The sequence below is a fragment of the Hetaerina americana genome, unplaced genomic scaffold, assembly GCF_022747635.1.
Source record: "Hetaerina americana unplaced genomic scaffold, ioHetAmer1.1.p SCAF_9, whole genome shotgun sequence".
Taxonomy (NCBI): domain Eukaryota; kingdom Metazoa; phylum Arthropoda; class Insecta; order Odonata; family Calopterygidae; genus Hetaerina; species Hetaerina americana.
The window spans coordinates 70,025,321-70,043,496 of record NW_027287538.1 but is presented as its reverse complement, the minus strand read 5'-3'; the positions used below and the strand labels follow the sequence as shown (position 1 = coordinate 70,043,496).

The 18,176-nt window shown below is 41.1% G+C and overlaps 1 protein-coding gene across 2 annotated transcripts in view; it reads right to left on the bottom strand.

Moving 5' to 3' along the window:
• LOC139698949 (protein doublesex-like) overlaps positions 1–6,322 on the bottom strand; it is a 339,040-nt gene extending 332,718 nt beyond the window's left edge. For both annotated transcript variants that reach the window (XM_071597923.1, XM_071597925.1), the window contains exon 1: positions 4,682–6,322. In XM_071597923.1, coding sequence (XP_071454024.1) covers positions 4,682–5,531 — 850 coding nt within the window. In that variant the 5' untranslated portion in view covers positions 5,532–6,322. The remainder of the gene's footprint in view (positions 1–4,681) is intronic.
• Between the last annotated feature and the right edge of the window lie 11,854 nt (positions 6,323–18,176).

Below are 18,176 nucleotides of genomic sequence, written 5' to 3'. Positions count from 1 at the left end.
TACCTCACGAAACTGGTACCCGAAAAATCACCTAGCTTGGGTGAAGCTGTGGTGTGTCCAGAGATAACAACCGGAATCTAATCCGGACCCTTGGGTCAGTAACCCAAGAATGTACCCACCTGACTACCTTGAGCCCGAAAATATAATAAATAATTGATATATATATATATATACATTCAAACACGAAATCCCGCCAATATATATATATATATATATATATATATATATATATATATATATATATATATATATATATATATATATATATATATATATATATATACACATACGTATACAAAAATTAATTGTACCTGGAGATGAAGAGGGACTTGATGTAGCGTAGGTCGCTGGATTTTGTGTTTTGTTGGGAGTCGCAAAATGTTCGTTTGGTGGTGGTATCCATCCAAAAACCTACTCTAACCGGTAGATTACCTTATAATAATACATATTAATATCCTCATGTTTATATTCAATACAACATATTTTCATCGAAATATTATCGTTTAGGAAGGCTTAAAATATTTTCTTTCCATTCCACTTGTCCTCTGATTCTTCCTGAAAATACTTTTTTTCATGATTTCCCTTTTAATATACTTTCCCATCTCTCATCTTGCTCCTCGTCTCTACTCACTATACTATCGTTGGCCATCGAAAAACTCCGAAGAAACAATTTTCATTTAATTAAGCACTAAAATCATGGTATTTTACCTTGTGTGCACCCATTGAGTGTCTTGGCTGGGCAGTGATTGAATATTCCTCTGATAAAGGTTTAACTAACGAAAAATATTCGAAAAAAAAATAATTCTGGAAATTGTAACCATATGCAGCAAAAACTCGATCTCTACTCAAATATTTTGGTGGAAAAAATATAAAATCTTCTTACGATTATAAGGAAACCAACCGCCCGCAAAAAATATTTTTCTCTTTACTTTCAAGTTTATTTATATTCAATTCAGGGCTTTTCCAGGTTTGTAAGAATTCCTAGATCGCTCTAAACCCTATTAAGTATTAATAGCATTAAATGCTGGGAATCGCTTCAATTATTAACCAATCAAATTATCATTCCAATCAATAGAGGTGATAGTTATTTAATAGTTGATCAAATAATATCCATAGCTAAAATTTAAATAGTCAATCAAGTTATTGGATTAGTAAGGCTAGGAATCACTCACGGAGCGGATGCTAATTTACAGATTAAATCTCTTGCATAGATTGGAGGGATGTCTCTTCAGCGGCGATGTTGTAAACCTATTATTACCACCATCGCACTACGGTAGGAGAGATCATGTCAATAAAATTAGAGAGATTAAGCGTAAAACAAATTTAAGATGCCATTTTTCCCACAAAAGATAAGAGATCAGAAGAGCTCTCACCGGCCGCGCCAAGGGGATAAGGTAATCTGGCCAAAATTAGTCTGGTGCGTGTGCATGTATGCATATATGTATGTATGTATATATAAACACAGATGTAGATTGTTAGAATATAGAGACACAAAGAAAGAGACACAATTTGTTATTTGACGTTTCGACAGCTCGGCTGTCATCTGAAGACGACAGCCGAGCTGTCGAAACGTCAAATAACAAATTGTGAGTGTCCTTTCTTTGTGTCTCCATTTTCTAAAAATCTACATCCGTGTTTTTATATATTTATGCGTCGCCGAAGAGCGTTCCATTTGGAAGATATATATATATATATAAAGTATCGCGGTAGTCCAGGGGTAGCGCGTTGAACTACTGACCTGACCGGAGGGCTCGGGTTCGATTCGATTCCCGGCTAAACCTCTGGGTACCCTCAGCTTCACCCCAGCTGTGAGATTTTTCGGCTACCAGATCTTCCTGGGGAACGAAAACCGGCACAGGGAAAGCCACTGCCCCCCTACCCTGATTTATGAATTTCACATTTCGTCGGGCTTAGTACGGAGGGGGGGGGGTGAACTTTACCATCACCTGACAAACCGAACTTCAGCTTATTACAGTGCTTATGGTTTCTATATTTTACTTACATTGATGATATGTCTGTTATTTTCTACACTTCTAAAGCCCTCGTAAGTGACATAAGTGAATGGGTGAACTCTGCCGTCCCTTGCTCAAAACGGCCAAATGGGAACAATAAATATACCAGGCTCATTTTTTCATCCGCGAAATCGCTGTACCTTTATCAAATACAGGCCACTAACTTCCACAGTGAAATCGTCGAAATGATCCAATCAAACCCAAGTACTGGATGAAAATACAGCTTAGTTTTCGACCCTGTACACAGTCAACGAGTCTTCATCAAATCAGTAAGGTTGAGAACCCTGATTTACCCGTGGTCTTTTTTCCCCCACTCTTCCAACGGGATGACGCGTGCCCGAAATTTGAGACGCGACGGCAGACGAAACATGTTTACGCCCGAGCAGACGAGATCGGATTACTCATGCCTCGTGTGCCATCGCCTCTGCGTCAAGAAATGGAAACTTAGTTTCAAAATTACTGGTGAGACTAAACTACTGGTTAAGGGTAAACTTCTGTTATGAAATGCCATTCCAGAATATTCTGGTAAATTGACAGAAAATATGAGTAGTTTTAGTCACATCCATATATCATAGCAAGATACATGGGTGTTCATGTATAATTTTAATGATTACAGTGATTACATGGACAAAAATTATTTGATTTTAATTATTAATTCATAACTATAAGCAGTAAATATCGCTATATTTTTGCTAAAATATTTAATTCCTTGATTACTTCATGGCGGCATATATTTATATAATATTTATCAGTGGAATGAATTTGCAATAGGTAAAAAAAGTTAAATTCTTCTACCTTTCTTTTGGAAGAACAATTCTACCTTTTCTAAAAAGGTAGAACTCTTGTATCAAAGTTCTAAAATCAATATTATGGTACTTTAATAACTGTCGACTCTTTAACGTAAAATAAACTTGATTATAAAGAATAATCCATTACTCAGAAAGATTTTGAACCCACTTTTTAATATTGGAATGGAAAAATATGTACATTCCATTTGAATATCAGCCATTTAACTGAGTTTTCAATTTGGAGCTCCTTGGAATTATGACAATTATCAAATTATCTGCAATGCTAGTATAATTACCGGCAATAGGTATGACATTTCAGGTAAAAAATTGTTTACGTAAGGTATCACTTAAAATAAGTTGCCGAGATTTAACTATCCTAATAAAAATAATTTCTTTTCTAGCTATTAAAGATGCAGGAAGAAGTTGGCTAATTAAACTGTTATCACTTAAAATAGGTCAATACCATAATTACCTCAACTTTACCTAGCTATATCATAAAGCTTATTACCTCCTTATTAGGAATGAAAACTTAGGGCTTTTTAAGAAAAGAGGTTTTGAGTAATCTCAAACATTCTAATTACCACCAAACATATATTTATCCCAATGCAGATTGTGTTCAACCCTATCCTCATGTATAGTTGGATGACAATCAGAGGATCTGGGAATTTCAATGTTTCCAATTAAATTTCAATTTAATGAGCATAAAACAGAAATGATAAAAGCAAAATTGACGATGCTCATTCCAACCTTACTAGTCACAGTTGGCTTATTAACATGCATTGAAATTTCAGTATACGTCCACACAACAATTTGGATTCCAGGAGTACTAAGCTTTACTAAGCTTACTAAGTACTAGTACTAAGCTACTACTAAGCTTAAGAAGTTTATGCAGATTTCAGGTGTATTAGACTGAATTACGGATTTTTTCTTCCTCCAACCAACACGGAGGAAAACCTTAAAACAGTCTAATTCAGTTTTCAATTTGTGCAATCAGTGCAATTTGTGTTTTTAACAAATTAGACGGAATTGAATGTCTATTATCTTGAGAATTTTGAGTGAATTGGGGTTTTCAGTATACTGAAGGAAAAATATGACTTTGGAGGCATTTAGAAACGTTCTTTCAATGATTATTTCTCTTTCAAAGTAAGAATCAGTAACTATAAAACCTTTCACATGCCACTTTAGTTTGAATTACACACCCATGTAATTGACTACTTCACTCAAGGGTTTTTTTTTAAGATTCGAATAGTGTGGTTCATGAAACAATAAAATGCAAACACTTGCATTATTTTTTCCAATCACTTCCCAAAATTGGGAAAGACTAATAAGGGATTTCCAAGCTGTTTTATTCTTGGTGCAATGCATTTGATTAAATGGAAACAGCTCCACATGGCCGGCTTAACAACTAACCCTAGGATTTTTGCTCTTTTAAATAGTCTTCTGGGTCGTCACATTAGAGGTAAACGTGATAGGTACTTTCGGTCGTCGCTAGTTTATTTTCCTATTATAAACATGCAGAATAAGCTGTACGAAGGCATTGAGACCTATGGAAAAATTGCCTTAGCCATAAAATTGATGTCTCAGGTTGTGTAGCAGTTGTTTAACGTGAAAACTTACAATTAAACAATGAGATATTCACTTAAAACAGTATTTTTCATTTGAAAAATTGCTTACCAACCGTGGTTTCAAGAGATAACCAACATTTTCCTTGAAAATGACAGCTACCAGTTGAAAACAATATTTGGTGCCCATGCAAATTCTTAGAAAAAATACTTAGGATCCAGGCAAATATTAATTTCTGGAATTTAATGAATATCCAACAACAGAAGAGCGGAATGCCAAAAGAGAAGAATTTGGCGTGAAACAAGTTTCTCGACTCACCGTTGGCAGAGGTCGCGGGGTTCATAGTGTGCTGGCCACACATGCCAGGCGCGACGCTGGGAGGGACGCCGGCGTGCCCCATCGATCCCGCTGGCACCGACGGGCCGGAATGGTGTCGGCCGACGGGCATCATCACCATTGGCGCCACGACGGGTAGGGCGCCCCCGGCACCCTGTGGCGCGTGGCCCGAGGGCGCCGGCGGCGAAGGCGTCGGCGACGAGCCGCTGCTCTCCGCCCTCGACGCCCCGGGCCCCGGGGAGTACGCGCTACGCACCAAGGCGGGGCTCGGCATCCTGTCATGTCGCTGCTGCTGAAGGCCGGGCCCGTCGCCGCACCCTCGCGGAGGGCCCTCGCCCCACATGGGGTTGGAAGAGGAGGAGGGAGTCTCCACCCCAGTCCCATCCATCACGGGGAGCATGCCCCTGTTGGCCTCGTCCTGCGCCTGGGCCCTTCGGAGGGCCGTCTGCATCGCCATGACCCTCTGCCGCTCGGCCGTAAGGCGGCACTTGTCGCACTTGCAGTAGCGGAACTTGCAGTATCTCTTGTGACCCTTGAGGGGGATTTTGAAGAGGTGATTCCGGCAGCGGGCGCACTTTGGCGGGGTCCTGGCCCCCTGCCCCGGTGACGGCGAGCACTTCTCGCCGCCGCCGGCACCCGCCATCGGCCCTGATGAGGGCCCCTGCGGCGTGGACTCCTGCTCCCCCAGCGTGCTGGTGGCGGAGGAACATGACGCTGAGACGGCAGCCGAGGGGTCATAGCCGTGGTCGTAGGATTCATTGGCGGCGAGTGGGGATTCTACGTGCGGCGATGATAGTCCGATCTCCGCCATGACGGACGTCTCCGATACCATCGAGCTTAGGTTGTCTTCTCCCTCAGGAGGGGCGAGGAAGGCGGATAGGACGTCTGCAAGAATTGAACGCCACCCCTCTCGGCTCGAGAGGGAACAATCCTCGCACGAGCGCTATGGCTGTGACGGAGGGGACACCAGTTTTTCCAGAACACCTCCGACTTGGGAGAGAGACGAATGGCCTACCGGCCCACCATAATTACACTCTCGCGACCATGCAACGGATCGCGACTCTTTCGAAACATCCTTATTAAAAGGAAAGAAAACGCACCGCGAGTGTCGGACACAACCAAAACAGCGGTGACCGCATCCACTGGCAAGTGTGAACAACGCGGGGTGGGGGGGGGGGCTGTGGGGGAATAGTCCAACACCAAGAGCAGGGTCACACCAGAACGTTCTCCTTTTAATCCACCGTAGTTTCACACGGCTGTCAGTATCGAAAGTTGCACTTACTCTTTGAAAAAGAAACTCGAAGCCACTGTCAGTCACGAGGGGAATTTCCTCCGACGGAGGGGAGAGACGGAGAAGGAGAGAGAGAAAAAAATTCAGTTACACCTTCCCCGTCACGACATATCCGGCAGACGACTCGCCCTGTTATGGTACAGACTTCGGCTGGGATGGAATCGGAAGAAGTCAATGCTAAGTGGGAAACAATCCAAAAGCATATACCCAATGCGGGAAAAAAGGGAATTCGAAAAGGGGAGGAAGAAACTCGACACACACACACACACACAAAACGGACACGCGCGCGATCTAAGAGGAAGGAACCCGCTCGCTCCAACTCCTTCGTCAACCGTCCGCTCTCTCAGTCTCCTGGCGATCTTGTGTGAGGCGAAGTTGAAACGCGTGGTTGGAGACGGGAGGGGAAGGCTTTCGTCTTGGTCGTCGTCGGCGGCGGCGGCGGCAGAGGAGGAGGAGAAGGAGCTGGAGGGTCTGCTGGTGGCGTGCGGTGGCGACTTTGTGAAGGGGGGGGAGGGGCGGTCGGTGTGGCGGTTGGGGGGAGGCCGGCTCAGTGAGTGGTGGGGAGAGGGAGGGGCGGGCAAAGGTGTTGAGTGAGGAGGAGAGGGGGGTTGGTGGGTGGTGTGCATCGGGAAAGAGATAGGAAGAAGGAGAGGAGCGCTTAACGCTGCCCGCGAAACCAAGACTTCCAACTTCAATGGGGCGGCTTGTTTTCAATTAAATCGACTGACCCGACGGCTACTAGAATCACGGGCCTCCTACTTACGTGGCGACAAGCGTTATCACGTCAGGAGAAGTGTAAAAGCGCCTAAATGTTAGATCTGCAAGATACCCTTACAGTCAGCGTTATGGTTTATCGCAGATTTTGTGGATTGCACTAGAGGAAGCAACGGACAAAATAATGTAGATTGAATGCTAGCGACAGAAAGGTAATTTAATTGTCAGACAACAAACAATTGTACACACAGCTTTACATGTTCGTGTTCATGTTTACATGTTACATTCCATTGTTTGACCGCGGAGGGGTCATGTTCGAGTAAAATTATTTTGGTATGTATTCACCCCCTGCCAAACACCCTGGTGGTAGCTTGCAGAGTGTATATAAAGAAATAAATGAATAAAAAATATATTAGCATGCACTAATAGGCTAATTTGTTCAGAAAATTGTTCCTAAAAGCGGCCATTGAAAAATTTTTAATCCCTTAACGGCCATGGGCACCTTGGTATTTTAAAACCTGTCGGTAATACAATATATGTATGTATATATACACATGTATACGTGTATACACACACACGCATATATATATATATATATATACATATATAAATATATATATATATATACATATATATATACATATATATATATATACATATATATATATATATATATATATATATGTATGTATATATATATATATGTATATATATACATATATACATATATATATATATATATATATATATACACACGCACACGTCCATTTCACCTTCTCGATTCTTCTCCACACCCGCATTTCAAAAGCCTCCAATCTATCCTGCTCCTGCTTCAAGCCAATTCTCCTGCTTCAATGACCAAGTTTCCGCGCCGTACATAGCTATGCTCCGTATTAAAGTTATAAAGAGTCTTTTCTTAATGTCCTTACTCAATGTACCCCTCATCAACTCCCTCCTCCTTGTGAAAGCCTCTTTACCTAGCGTAATTCTTCTCCTCACGTCTCTACTACTTTGACCGTGTTGGTCCAAAACACTACCGAGATGCGTAAACTGTTCTACTTGCTCTAGTTTTTGTCCTCCTATTTTAATGTTTAGCTTAGCCTTTTTCTTTCTAGGAAATCGCATAACCTTTGTTTTATTAATATTAATTCTCATCCCATACCTGTCGCACTGACTTTCCAATTCGCTCTGCAATTCTTGCAGCCCCTTGGCTGACTGACAAACTAAAGCTTGGTGATCAGCAAACCTAACTGATTTTACGAACGCCCCGCCCACGTTCATTCCTACCTCCAGTTCTTTCCATGCCTCTTTGATCATTTCCTCTGCATACAGGTTGAACAGCAACGGTGATAATGGGCAACCCTGCCTTACACCCCTTCCTAACACTGCCCATTCCGACTCCCCGTTTCCCACCCGCACCCGAGCAGTCTGAGACATGTACAGGTTGCGGATTAGCCTCCTTTCCCTCCAATCTTTTCCTATTATCTGCAATATACTCATTAGTTTTTCCCAATTCACTCTATCAAACGCTTTTTCGAAATCTACGAAACAGGCAAATACTTGCTGGTTGTGTTCTATATTCATATCGATTAATAATCTCATTACTGCAATGGTATTACGCGTACCTCTCCCCTTCCTAAACCCAAACTCATCATCCCCCAAGTAATCATTTGCCCTACTCTCTATCCTTTTGTTTATTATCCTGAGAACAACTTTAGCTGCGTGGGATATCAAACTTATTGTCCTGTAGTCCTCACATGATGTAGCCTTTACCTTTTTCGGAATAGGAACTGAAACTGATCTCACGAAGTCTTCCGGCCAGATTCCTTCCTCGTAATCACTAAGAATCAGCCCATATAGCCTCTTCCTCCCACATTTGCCTACACATTTCAATAGTTCCGCGGGAATGTTATCCACCCCCACGGCCTAATTTAGTTTCATCTCCCTTAATGCCATTTCTATCTCATCGTCTGGTATGCCTGGACCTAAGCTATCTTCCTCCACGTCATTTTGTTTTTTATGTCTAACTTTGCTGGTCGAAGTTCTTCACTATACAGTTCTTCTATATATTCCTTCCATCTCTCTTGGATCTTTCCTGCGTCAACTATTACCTTACCCGACTTATCTCTAACTGCTATCGTTGATCTCCCTTTCTTACTTCCCGATAAAGATTTAACTTTGCTGTAGAGCGCACCGATTTCACCCTTTCTCTGCAGACTTTCCATATCCTCGCACTGCGTCTTCCACCATGCTTATATGGCTTTATTTGTTGCCCGCCTCAATTTATTGTTCAATTCTTTTTACTTCATTTTGCCTAATTCCGTATTTACATTCTTCCATTTACGCCACTCATCCAACTTTGTATTCATCTCATCCGTGATCCATGGCTTCCTAGTCCTTTTAGCGTTAACGGTTCCAATAGTGTCTTTTGCGGCTTTAGACAACCCTTTCTTGATACTTTCCCATTTTTCTTCGATAGTACTTAGCTCTTTACCATCCTCCCTGATTTCCTCTACCGCCTGTTTGTAATCCTTCCTTTTCAAACCATTAAATGCTTCTTTTTTTTTTTGGGTAATCTACCGGTTAAGGTAGGTTTTTGGGTGGACACAACTACCAAACAAATATTTTATTACTCCTAACAGAACACAAAATCCATCATCCTACTCTATATCAGGTCCCTCTTCATCTCTGAGTACTTTCTTCCTCCCTTCATCCCGTCCAACATCCCTATCCTGTTCCTTCCCTTTCCTCTTTTGCCCAACATTCTACCCTCTATCACAGTCTTCAACATCCCACTGCCGGTCAATACCCCCTTCATCCACTTTTCCTGCCTCCACAGGATTTCTCCCAACAAACCCCTCTCTTCTCCCACCATACCAAGTACTTCCTCGTTTGTTTTCTTCTCTGTCCATTTCACCTTCTCCATTCTTCTCCACACCCACATTTCAAAAGCCTCCAATCTACGTCTATCCTCCTGCTTCAAAGACCACGTTTCCGCACCGTACATAGCTACGCTCCATATCAAAGTTTTTACGAGTCTATTCTTAACATCCCTACTCAAAGTCCCCGTCATCAACTCCCTCCTCCTTGTGAAAGCCTCTTTGCCTAGCGCAATTCTTCTCCTTACGTCCCTACTACTTTGACCGTGTTGGTCCAAAACACTACCGAGATACGTAAACTGCTCTACCTGCTCTAGTTTTTGCCCTCCTATTTTAATGTTAAGTTTGGCCTTTTTCTTTCTAGAAAATCGCATAACCTTTGTTTTCTTAATATTGATTCTCATCCCATACCTGTCGCACTGAATTTCCAATTCACTCAGCAATGCTTGCAGCCCCTTGGCTGACTGACAAACTAAAGCTTGGTGATCAGCAAACCTAACTGATTTTACGAACGCCCCGCCCACGTTCATTCCTACCTCCAGTTCTTTCCATGCCTCTTTGATCATTTCCTCTGCATACAGGTTGAACAGCAACGGTGATAATGGGCAACCCTGCCTTACACCCCTTCCTAACACTGCCCATTCCGACTCCCCGTTTCCCACCCGCACCCGAGCAGTCTGAGACATGTACAGGTTGCGGATTAGCCTCCTTTCCCTCCAATCTATTCCTATTTTCTGCAATATACTCATTAGTTTTTCCCAATTCACCCTATCAAACGCTTTTTCGAAATCTACGAAACAGGCAAATACCTCCTGGTTGTGTTCTATATTCCTCTCGATTAATAATCTCATTACTGCAATGGCATCACGCGTACCTCTCCCCTTCCTAAACCCAAACTGATCATCCCCTAAGTAATCATTTGCCCTACTCTCTATCCTTTTGTTTATGATCCTGAGAACAACTTTAGCTGCGTGGGATATCAAACTAATTGTCCTATAGTCCTCACATGACGTGGCCTTTACCTTTTTCGGAATAGGAACTAAAACTGATCTCACAAAGTCTTCCGGCCAGATTCCCTCCTCATAAATGCTACGGATCAGCCCATATAGCCTCTTCCTCCCACATTTTCCTAAGCATTTTAAAAGTTCCACGGGAATGTTATCTACCCCCACGGCCTTATTTAGTTTCATCTCCCTTAATGCCCTTTCTATCTCATGGTCTAGTATGCCTGGACCTAAGCTGTCCTCCTCTACGTCATTTTCTTTTTCAATGTCTAACTTTGTTGGTCTGAGTTCTTTACCATACAGTTCTTCTATATACTCCTTCCATCTCTCTTGGATCTTTCCTGCGTCAACTATTACCTTACCCGACTTATCTCTAACTGCTATCGTTGATCTCCCTTTCTTACTTCCCGATAAAGATTTAACTTGCACTGCGTCTTCCACCATGCTTATATGGCTTTATTTGTTGCCCGCCTCAATTTATTGTTCAATTCTTTGTACTTCATTTTGCCTAATTCTGTATTCATATTCTTCCATTTTCTCCGCTCATCCATCTTTGTAATCATCTCATCCGTGATCCATGGTTTCCTAGTCCTTTTAGCGTTAACGGTTCCAATAGTGTCTTTTGCGGCTTTAGACAACCCCTTCTTGATCATTTCCCATTTTTCTTCGATAGTACTAAGCCCTTTACCATCCTCCATGATGTTCTCTACCGCCTGTTTGTATTACTTCCTTTTCAACCCATTTAACGCTTCTACATTCCATTTTCTAACTCGCCGCCCCTGCCTTATCTTTTTGAAACGTACGCTACATTTCATAACAACTAAATTGTGGTCAGAGTCCGCATCCGCTCCCAGGAAGCTGTGCGAATTTATCACACTGTTCCTAAACCTATGTCTAACCAGGATATAATCTAGCTGATAAATTTCTGAGTCACCTGACATTTTCCATGTATACCTGCGTCTTTTGTGTGTTTAAACCAAGTTTATGTGATGACTAACCCCTGTCTCCTGCAGAACTCAACTGCTTTCTCCCCGCGGTCATTCCTCGTGCCTAAACCGTAGTCCCCCACCTCATCACCATCTCTTCCTTCGCCTACCGTCGCATTCCAATCCCCCATCACTATCAAATGTTTCCCTGCAGGAACACACGCGATTATGCCCTCTAACTGATCGTATATCCTATCGACCTCTTCTTCCTTATGGTTGCTCTGTGGCATGTATACCTGAATAATAACCAAGTTCATCGGTTCTGCTTTTATCTCTACTAGTAATGACCTATCCGTTACATGCTCTTTGTTGACTACGCTTCTTCCTACCTCTTCATTTAATACTATGGCAACCCCTCGTTGGCTCTCGTCCCCACCGCTGTATATTATTCTATACTTATCACTCCAGTAATCCCCGCTATCTTTCCATCCCCGCATAGACCTAAAATATCTATATTTCCCCTTTCCATCTCTCGTTTAACATTCTCCAATTTCCCTGTCCTCATCATTGTCCTAACGTTCCACGTTCCTATTCTAACTAATTTGGTCTTCTTCTCCTGCGTCTTCTGTCCTGCTGCTGCTGGTTGTCCCTTGAAAGGGTTTCGTGGGATGACGACCGCGGAAGCCTTGCCTCCCTCGCTGCCGGGCACGACACACGGCCGATTGGGCCGAGCCCCGTGGTTGCCAGGACTCAAAATATCTCTATTGTCCATCATATTTTTCTAGGGAATGATAATTGAGGTGGTTTCCCGTTGCCTTCCTCAATAGTGTTTTTTACGTGACACCATCACTTATTGGCCGCCCCACTGGGGTCAGACGCCATTGCAGCCGCCTCACTGAGGAACAGACGCTGCATTGACTACCTTTCGTCTGACTCCTAACCTTCGACCTATCTGGCATGGGTGACCCTACCAGGAGTAATTATTAATACTCCTGCCAGCACAGCTCTAGCGGTCATGGGAACGCAGAAGCCCTTCCATCACGTCAAGGTTGTAGTCCGGGATATATATATATATATATTTATATATGAGAATATGTAATACATATATATATATATATATATATATATATATATATATATATATATATATATATGTATTACATATTCTGATCCCTTATTGTTCACGTAAAAAAGGACCTCTTAAATCTATCTGTTCTCTTTTAAGCTCATTTTAATTTTTTAATTTTTGGGAAGAAAAAAAATCCGGTGGTGCCACATCAGTGTAGTAAGTTTCCTGGGGCGAGATACAAGAGATCAAGAGGGACTGTCATAAGAGGAACCATATATTCTTCCGGCAGCACCTTGTGGGTCGTCTTGGCCCGCCCCTATCTCCTGGATAAATCTTCGGAAAGAATGCGATGCACTGTAGGTTTATGGAAAATTGCACTCTTCGACTAACATTCTGACACTCGGGCGTTGATCGGAATTCAGCATTTCTCTCCAGTTCTGCACATTTTCGGCGCATTGTGTATTGGACGGACGCCCAGGGCGTTCCTTGTCGTCAGCCTCCTCTCTACCCTCCCGAAACGTCTTCTACCAGCGGAAAACCATTCCTAGGGGCAATTATCATGGCCTAAGAACCGGATTTTCCGAACTTAACATTAATTTTTATCGCGTATCTTTATCCCATGGAACGTGGCATCGTGAATTCATGACGTATGCCTTTAACAGGGGTCCAGTCTAGCAGCGATCCGCACGCTGTTATGCCATTCAGGCAACTGACGCGGGTCGCGGTTCTTTTCCAAGCCCGCCCACCACCTTTCCTGGTACATAAAATTATAATGGTAGCTACCATAGTTTTTGGAGCTTGATGTTGATATGGGGAAAATAATTCTAACTTCCATTTCACGAACAAGTTATCTCTGTGATTTTTTCTTTCTGTCCCTCTTTCTAGTCATCCCATTCCATTGAGGCCAAAATGAAATTTGTATTTAATTTTTTATTTTCCAATCTATTTTGGTTATATATCTCGAAATATGTTGAGGCGGGGAAATGATATTTAATATTTGTTCCCGTCAAGTTTTGGGCATATATGTGAGAATATTTTGTCCAAAACCATTTTGATATTATTTTAGTAAATAATTTGTTTCTTAAGTCTGTATAGTTTCAAATTTTTCTCTTGTCCACATTGATTCCACGTTATTCTCAGGTGAGGTGAGTAATTTTTCTTTTTGATGGGACTGTATATAAATAATCATTACCCTTTTCGTAACTCATGCAAACAACTTGGGAGTGAGTATTAAGTGGAACTACATGGCGAAAGTTGGAGGTGATTTGAAGAATTTTGAGATTTTGAATTGATGATAGTAATTGGGTATTTCCCTCCTGATCTCTCTCATGAATGCTTGCATGCCGAGCAGACTCCTTGGAGTCTTATTGAGAATGATTGAACTGCAATAAATTAACAATCCAGATGCGGGACGACAGAAGGCACTCTAGTACTGAAATACCTTTAAAGGCGTGACGCGTTGGTGCATATGCTGATCACCTCCGCCATTTTAAAACATTAAGCAAGTATTTTAAGCGAACCAAGTTTCCAAATGGTTGAACTCATGCAATTAATGTAATCTGTTGAAATCAATGAAATCAACATATATTAGATTCCGAATGCATTTCCTTTTTTTCTAGACATCACTACTTCTGATAAATACATACCAATGTATGTATTGGAGACATATAGGTTTTCATACAGAGAGGTATTGAGGATTTGTGGGAAAAGAGTTACCTCCTAGCAAACATAACGAAATAACAGTAAATATAGCCACACTCTTTGGTAAAAACATTGGTTCGTAAAGCAATTAGTGAATTTTTGTTCCAGGAGATTTGAAAATAGTTTCAGCCATCTCTTTCTTACTTAACCAAATTAGTCTGTAATAACAGTTCAGACCTATGGAGACACTCCAACAAGGCTCATAGGGTCCTTGAATTAATGATAAAAATGTTTGATGTGGCTGGAAATCAATTACTGTATTATGTGGGCCTATACACCTGGAATAAGAATAAGGAAAATAATTTGTCTTTGGCCGTTGGGTACCTTACGGAAGAGCTCGCATGTCACAGACGATTTCGAGTAACAATATGGCCAGAAAAGAGGGAAACCGTGTGCTGAATCTATTGTACTGATCACGCTTAAGGGAGCCAGCGCTTTTAACTCCATTCCGAAGATGTAAAATGTCATTTCCAAAGGGACGAGCCGTGTCAAAAGGTGATCGGGATGTCGCTGTATGAAGGGGGAAGGTAGAAAGGAGGCAGGGAGGAGGAGTGCGATGGTGGGGAAGACGAGCCTTGGAACGGAGAATAGGACGGAGGAACGAGGGAGGGTCTGGACCGCGGCGGAGAATGGGACAAGCCGAAATCTCAGAGCATGCAAGTGGCGCGAGAGGATCTTTGCTACTACAACGATCTTGGACACACCGCTGCGATAACGACATTAAAAGATCCATTCCGGACCCACGACTACCTGCATATTCAAGCAAGGTAATAATGAAATGCTCACGCACTGATACCCATCCTGTAAAAAATAATCCATTGGCAAAACATTGCTCATCTAATGACAAGTCACACTCGGTATCCTGGATGCATTCATTAAGCAATCTAGATTCAGTGAGATTCAAGATTAAGAACTTAACCAGTGATCAATTCCAGCACAATGACTATCGAGTCGATCTAGTGATACCACCAGGCTTAATGTCTTATGATTTTAATTTATATATGTTGTTCACAGTCTCATATATATATATAATGATCATTAATCAATGGATGATATTCATCTTAAATAGATTCTGGACGGTCACCAATAACTAAAGTATGCTCGTGTTAATTTACTCTTGCACACGCTATCATATATCCTGCTTCATACGCTCTAGAGGTCGTTCAGCAAGACAATTCCCTTGCATCCTCTTCCCTTCTTGACCAACACTGACCTTTCTAACACGGGTTCCAACGTCTCGCCACCTCATCCCCTTCCATTTCTAGCCTCGGATTGACACCCGGGATTTCACCCGACAACTTCCTCTCTTCTCCTACATTACAGGTATTTATAACGCCTTCAATAGTCTTTCTCTCTGTTCAACCTATGTACTTATGTTCTACATAATTTAAAACATATTGACTTTGATTTGTGCTTTATTCCAACCGTCCGTGGCGGTTTATGCGGATTTCCCGTCTACTGTAGCGAATGCTGGAACATTTTCGCAAGTGAATATAATTTTTAACAACCGAGACTCGCATCCTATTGATAAATGCATGCAATATTTCCACACCCGAGCCCTAAATCGTTTTTATCCTGTAGCAGGGCATTCTTCTCTGATGTTACGTTGCATAGTTTTGTTTTGCACATGTGTATATTGTGTTTGTCGTATTTTTATTTTTGAAGCGTTTCGGTGGATAGCTTAAAACTTTATTAAGTGCATTTTGAATACATGTATTCACGATGTACTTGGACTGCGGAAAAATTGAAACAAAGTGATCGTTTTTGGTATACCTACGTGAAATTTGAATACATGCAACCTTCAATTTTACTTGAGACATTCATTAGTTTAGCTCGCGATTTTAGGAAACAAGCCATTTTGACTTTGCAATTTTTTATTCAAATCACATTTTTTTCTCTTTAACTCCAAGCTTCCAGGTTTCTATAAATTAAAATGTAAATATTTCATCACTATTCTAAATTAATAGCCTTGTCCTAACACCAGGAAAAAAATCAAAAGTGTTTTTAAAAAACTCTCGAAAAAAGTAACGCAGACATTTTTTGAAGCCCTACTGCATTGCTTCAATTGAACAAAACTCCTATTAACTTTTTTTACAGTAAGAAATCGTTTTCGATTATCCAATATACTCGTATATACATAGGTAAAGTAACAGAATTTGCTTTATTTGTCTAAAAATAGCATCTAATTTCGTTTTATAGAAGTGTTTTGCCATAAATCACTTTTGGAACAAAAACAATTTAAATGATAAAACCGCAAAATTAATGTTTCTGGAAAGTTTATTATCTTTTGTACAAATTTTGAAATCGTGTTACTATTGAATTTTAATTCCTTTATCCCTCTTTTTCCGTTGAGAGTCGAGTAGTCCAGGGGAAGAGCGTAGGAATACCAGAGGACCCGGGTTCGATTCTCGGGCTAGTCTACCTGGGCGCACTGAGAACCACCTAAGCATTGTGATTTTTTTCGGGCACCAAATCTGCCAGGCAAACCATATCCGGCACGGGCAAAAAAACTGCCCCCCCCCTTACCCTCTTTTGTGAATCTCAGTCCTTCGCAACGCTACTTCCGGGCATGCAAAGAATTGGGTGGACTATGATATCACCTTCCTTTGAATTGATTACTGTGCTTGTGGTTTCTCCCTCTCTTATCGTGTTTTTTTACTTCCTACTTTCAATTCCATATTCCCTGGAATTCTAGAATTTATTCATTACTAATCCCGCTTATTATTTTTTTCATTGTATCGCTTTGCAAAACGCAATACAATTAAACGATCTACGCACGTAATAAAAACTATAGTTGCCACAACTTCTTTCTCCGCAGCTATGCTTAAGGTATTTCAGTATTAAAATGTTCAAATGAAGCCGAGGAATTCAACATAAATTAATTATGAACACTTGATAAAAAAATTGCCATAATGCAGTGATAGTGATGAATGATCACTTCGAATGTCATATAATTTTGTTATTTCAACCGTTGTCACCAATCTAAATTTTTAAATGATTAATTAAAACTTCCTCAGCAAGACCTCCCTCAGGACCCGTTTCGAACTTTTTATGCTTCTGTCATTTTTATTATTCCTTGTATTGTTTTACGGCATATTTGCATAAGCCAACATCATATGTTTTCAAAAATGTCCACACTCCTTTCCAACTCGATAGCTGCATTACTCTCTCATTCGTCTCTTCCATAGGAAACTCAGAAGTGTACAGTTCATTCTACAATACCTCACCTTCCCTCTCTCTGCCCACCTTTTTCAACGGAACATTCAGCAGTTAACACACCAGCGTTCAGAGCATCACATCTTCCTTAAAACTCATTTTCTCCCCGAATCCACTTTTTCAACTACAAAATATTGGTCTGCTCCTCTTTCTCCACCTCTGGTTGCCCTTCACTTTCAGCGCCACAACGGTAAAGTGTCCTTCGCTAACACACTCAGTCTCTCATAATATGCGAACATATGATCTTAGAGTTATCGTTATATAATTATGATTAAAACTCATATGCGCAGATAGGCAATGTCAGGTGGCACACAAGTCCCAAGCATTACAATCAAACTTGCCTTGGTATGGGCAAGTTCAATTGCAATACTTGGGACTGACTGACAATAACATGACATCACAAATCCAATCAATATCACATAAGATTATAAATAAAATCAGTCAGAAAAAAATACACTTAAAGGAAACTTACAAACACCAATCTCTAATACAACAAAAGAAAAGAAAATCCCCATCTCATTAACATCAGTATCTCAATCAACAAGAAAAAAATCAAAACAATGCTGAAACATGCAATTTTACACAACTCATCAATTAAATTATTACATAAATTGTTTACATCTTTTCTCAAAAGTATTTAAATTATCCTTCTACTATGAAACAAACTCCAATGATTT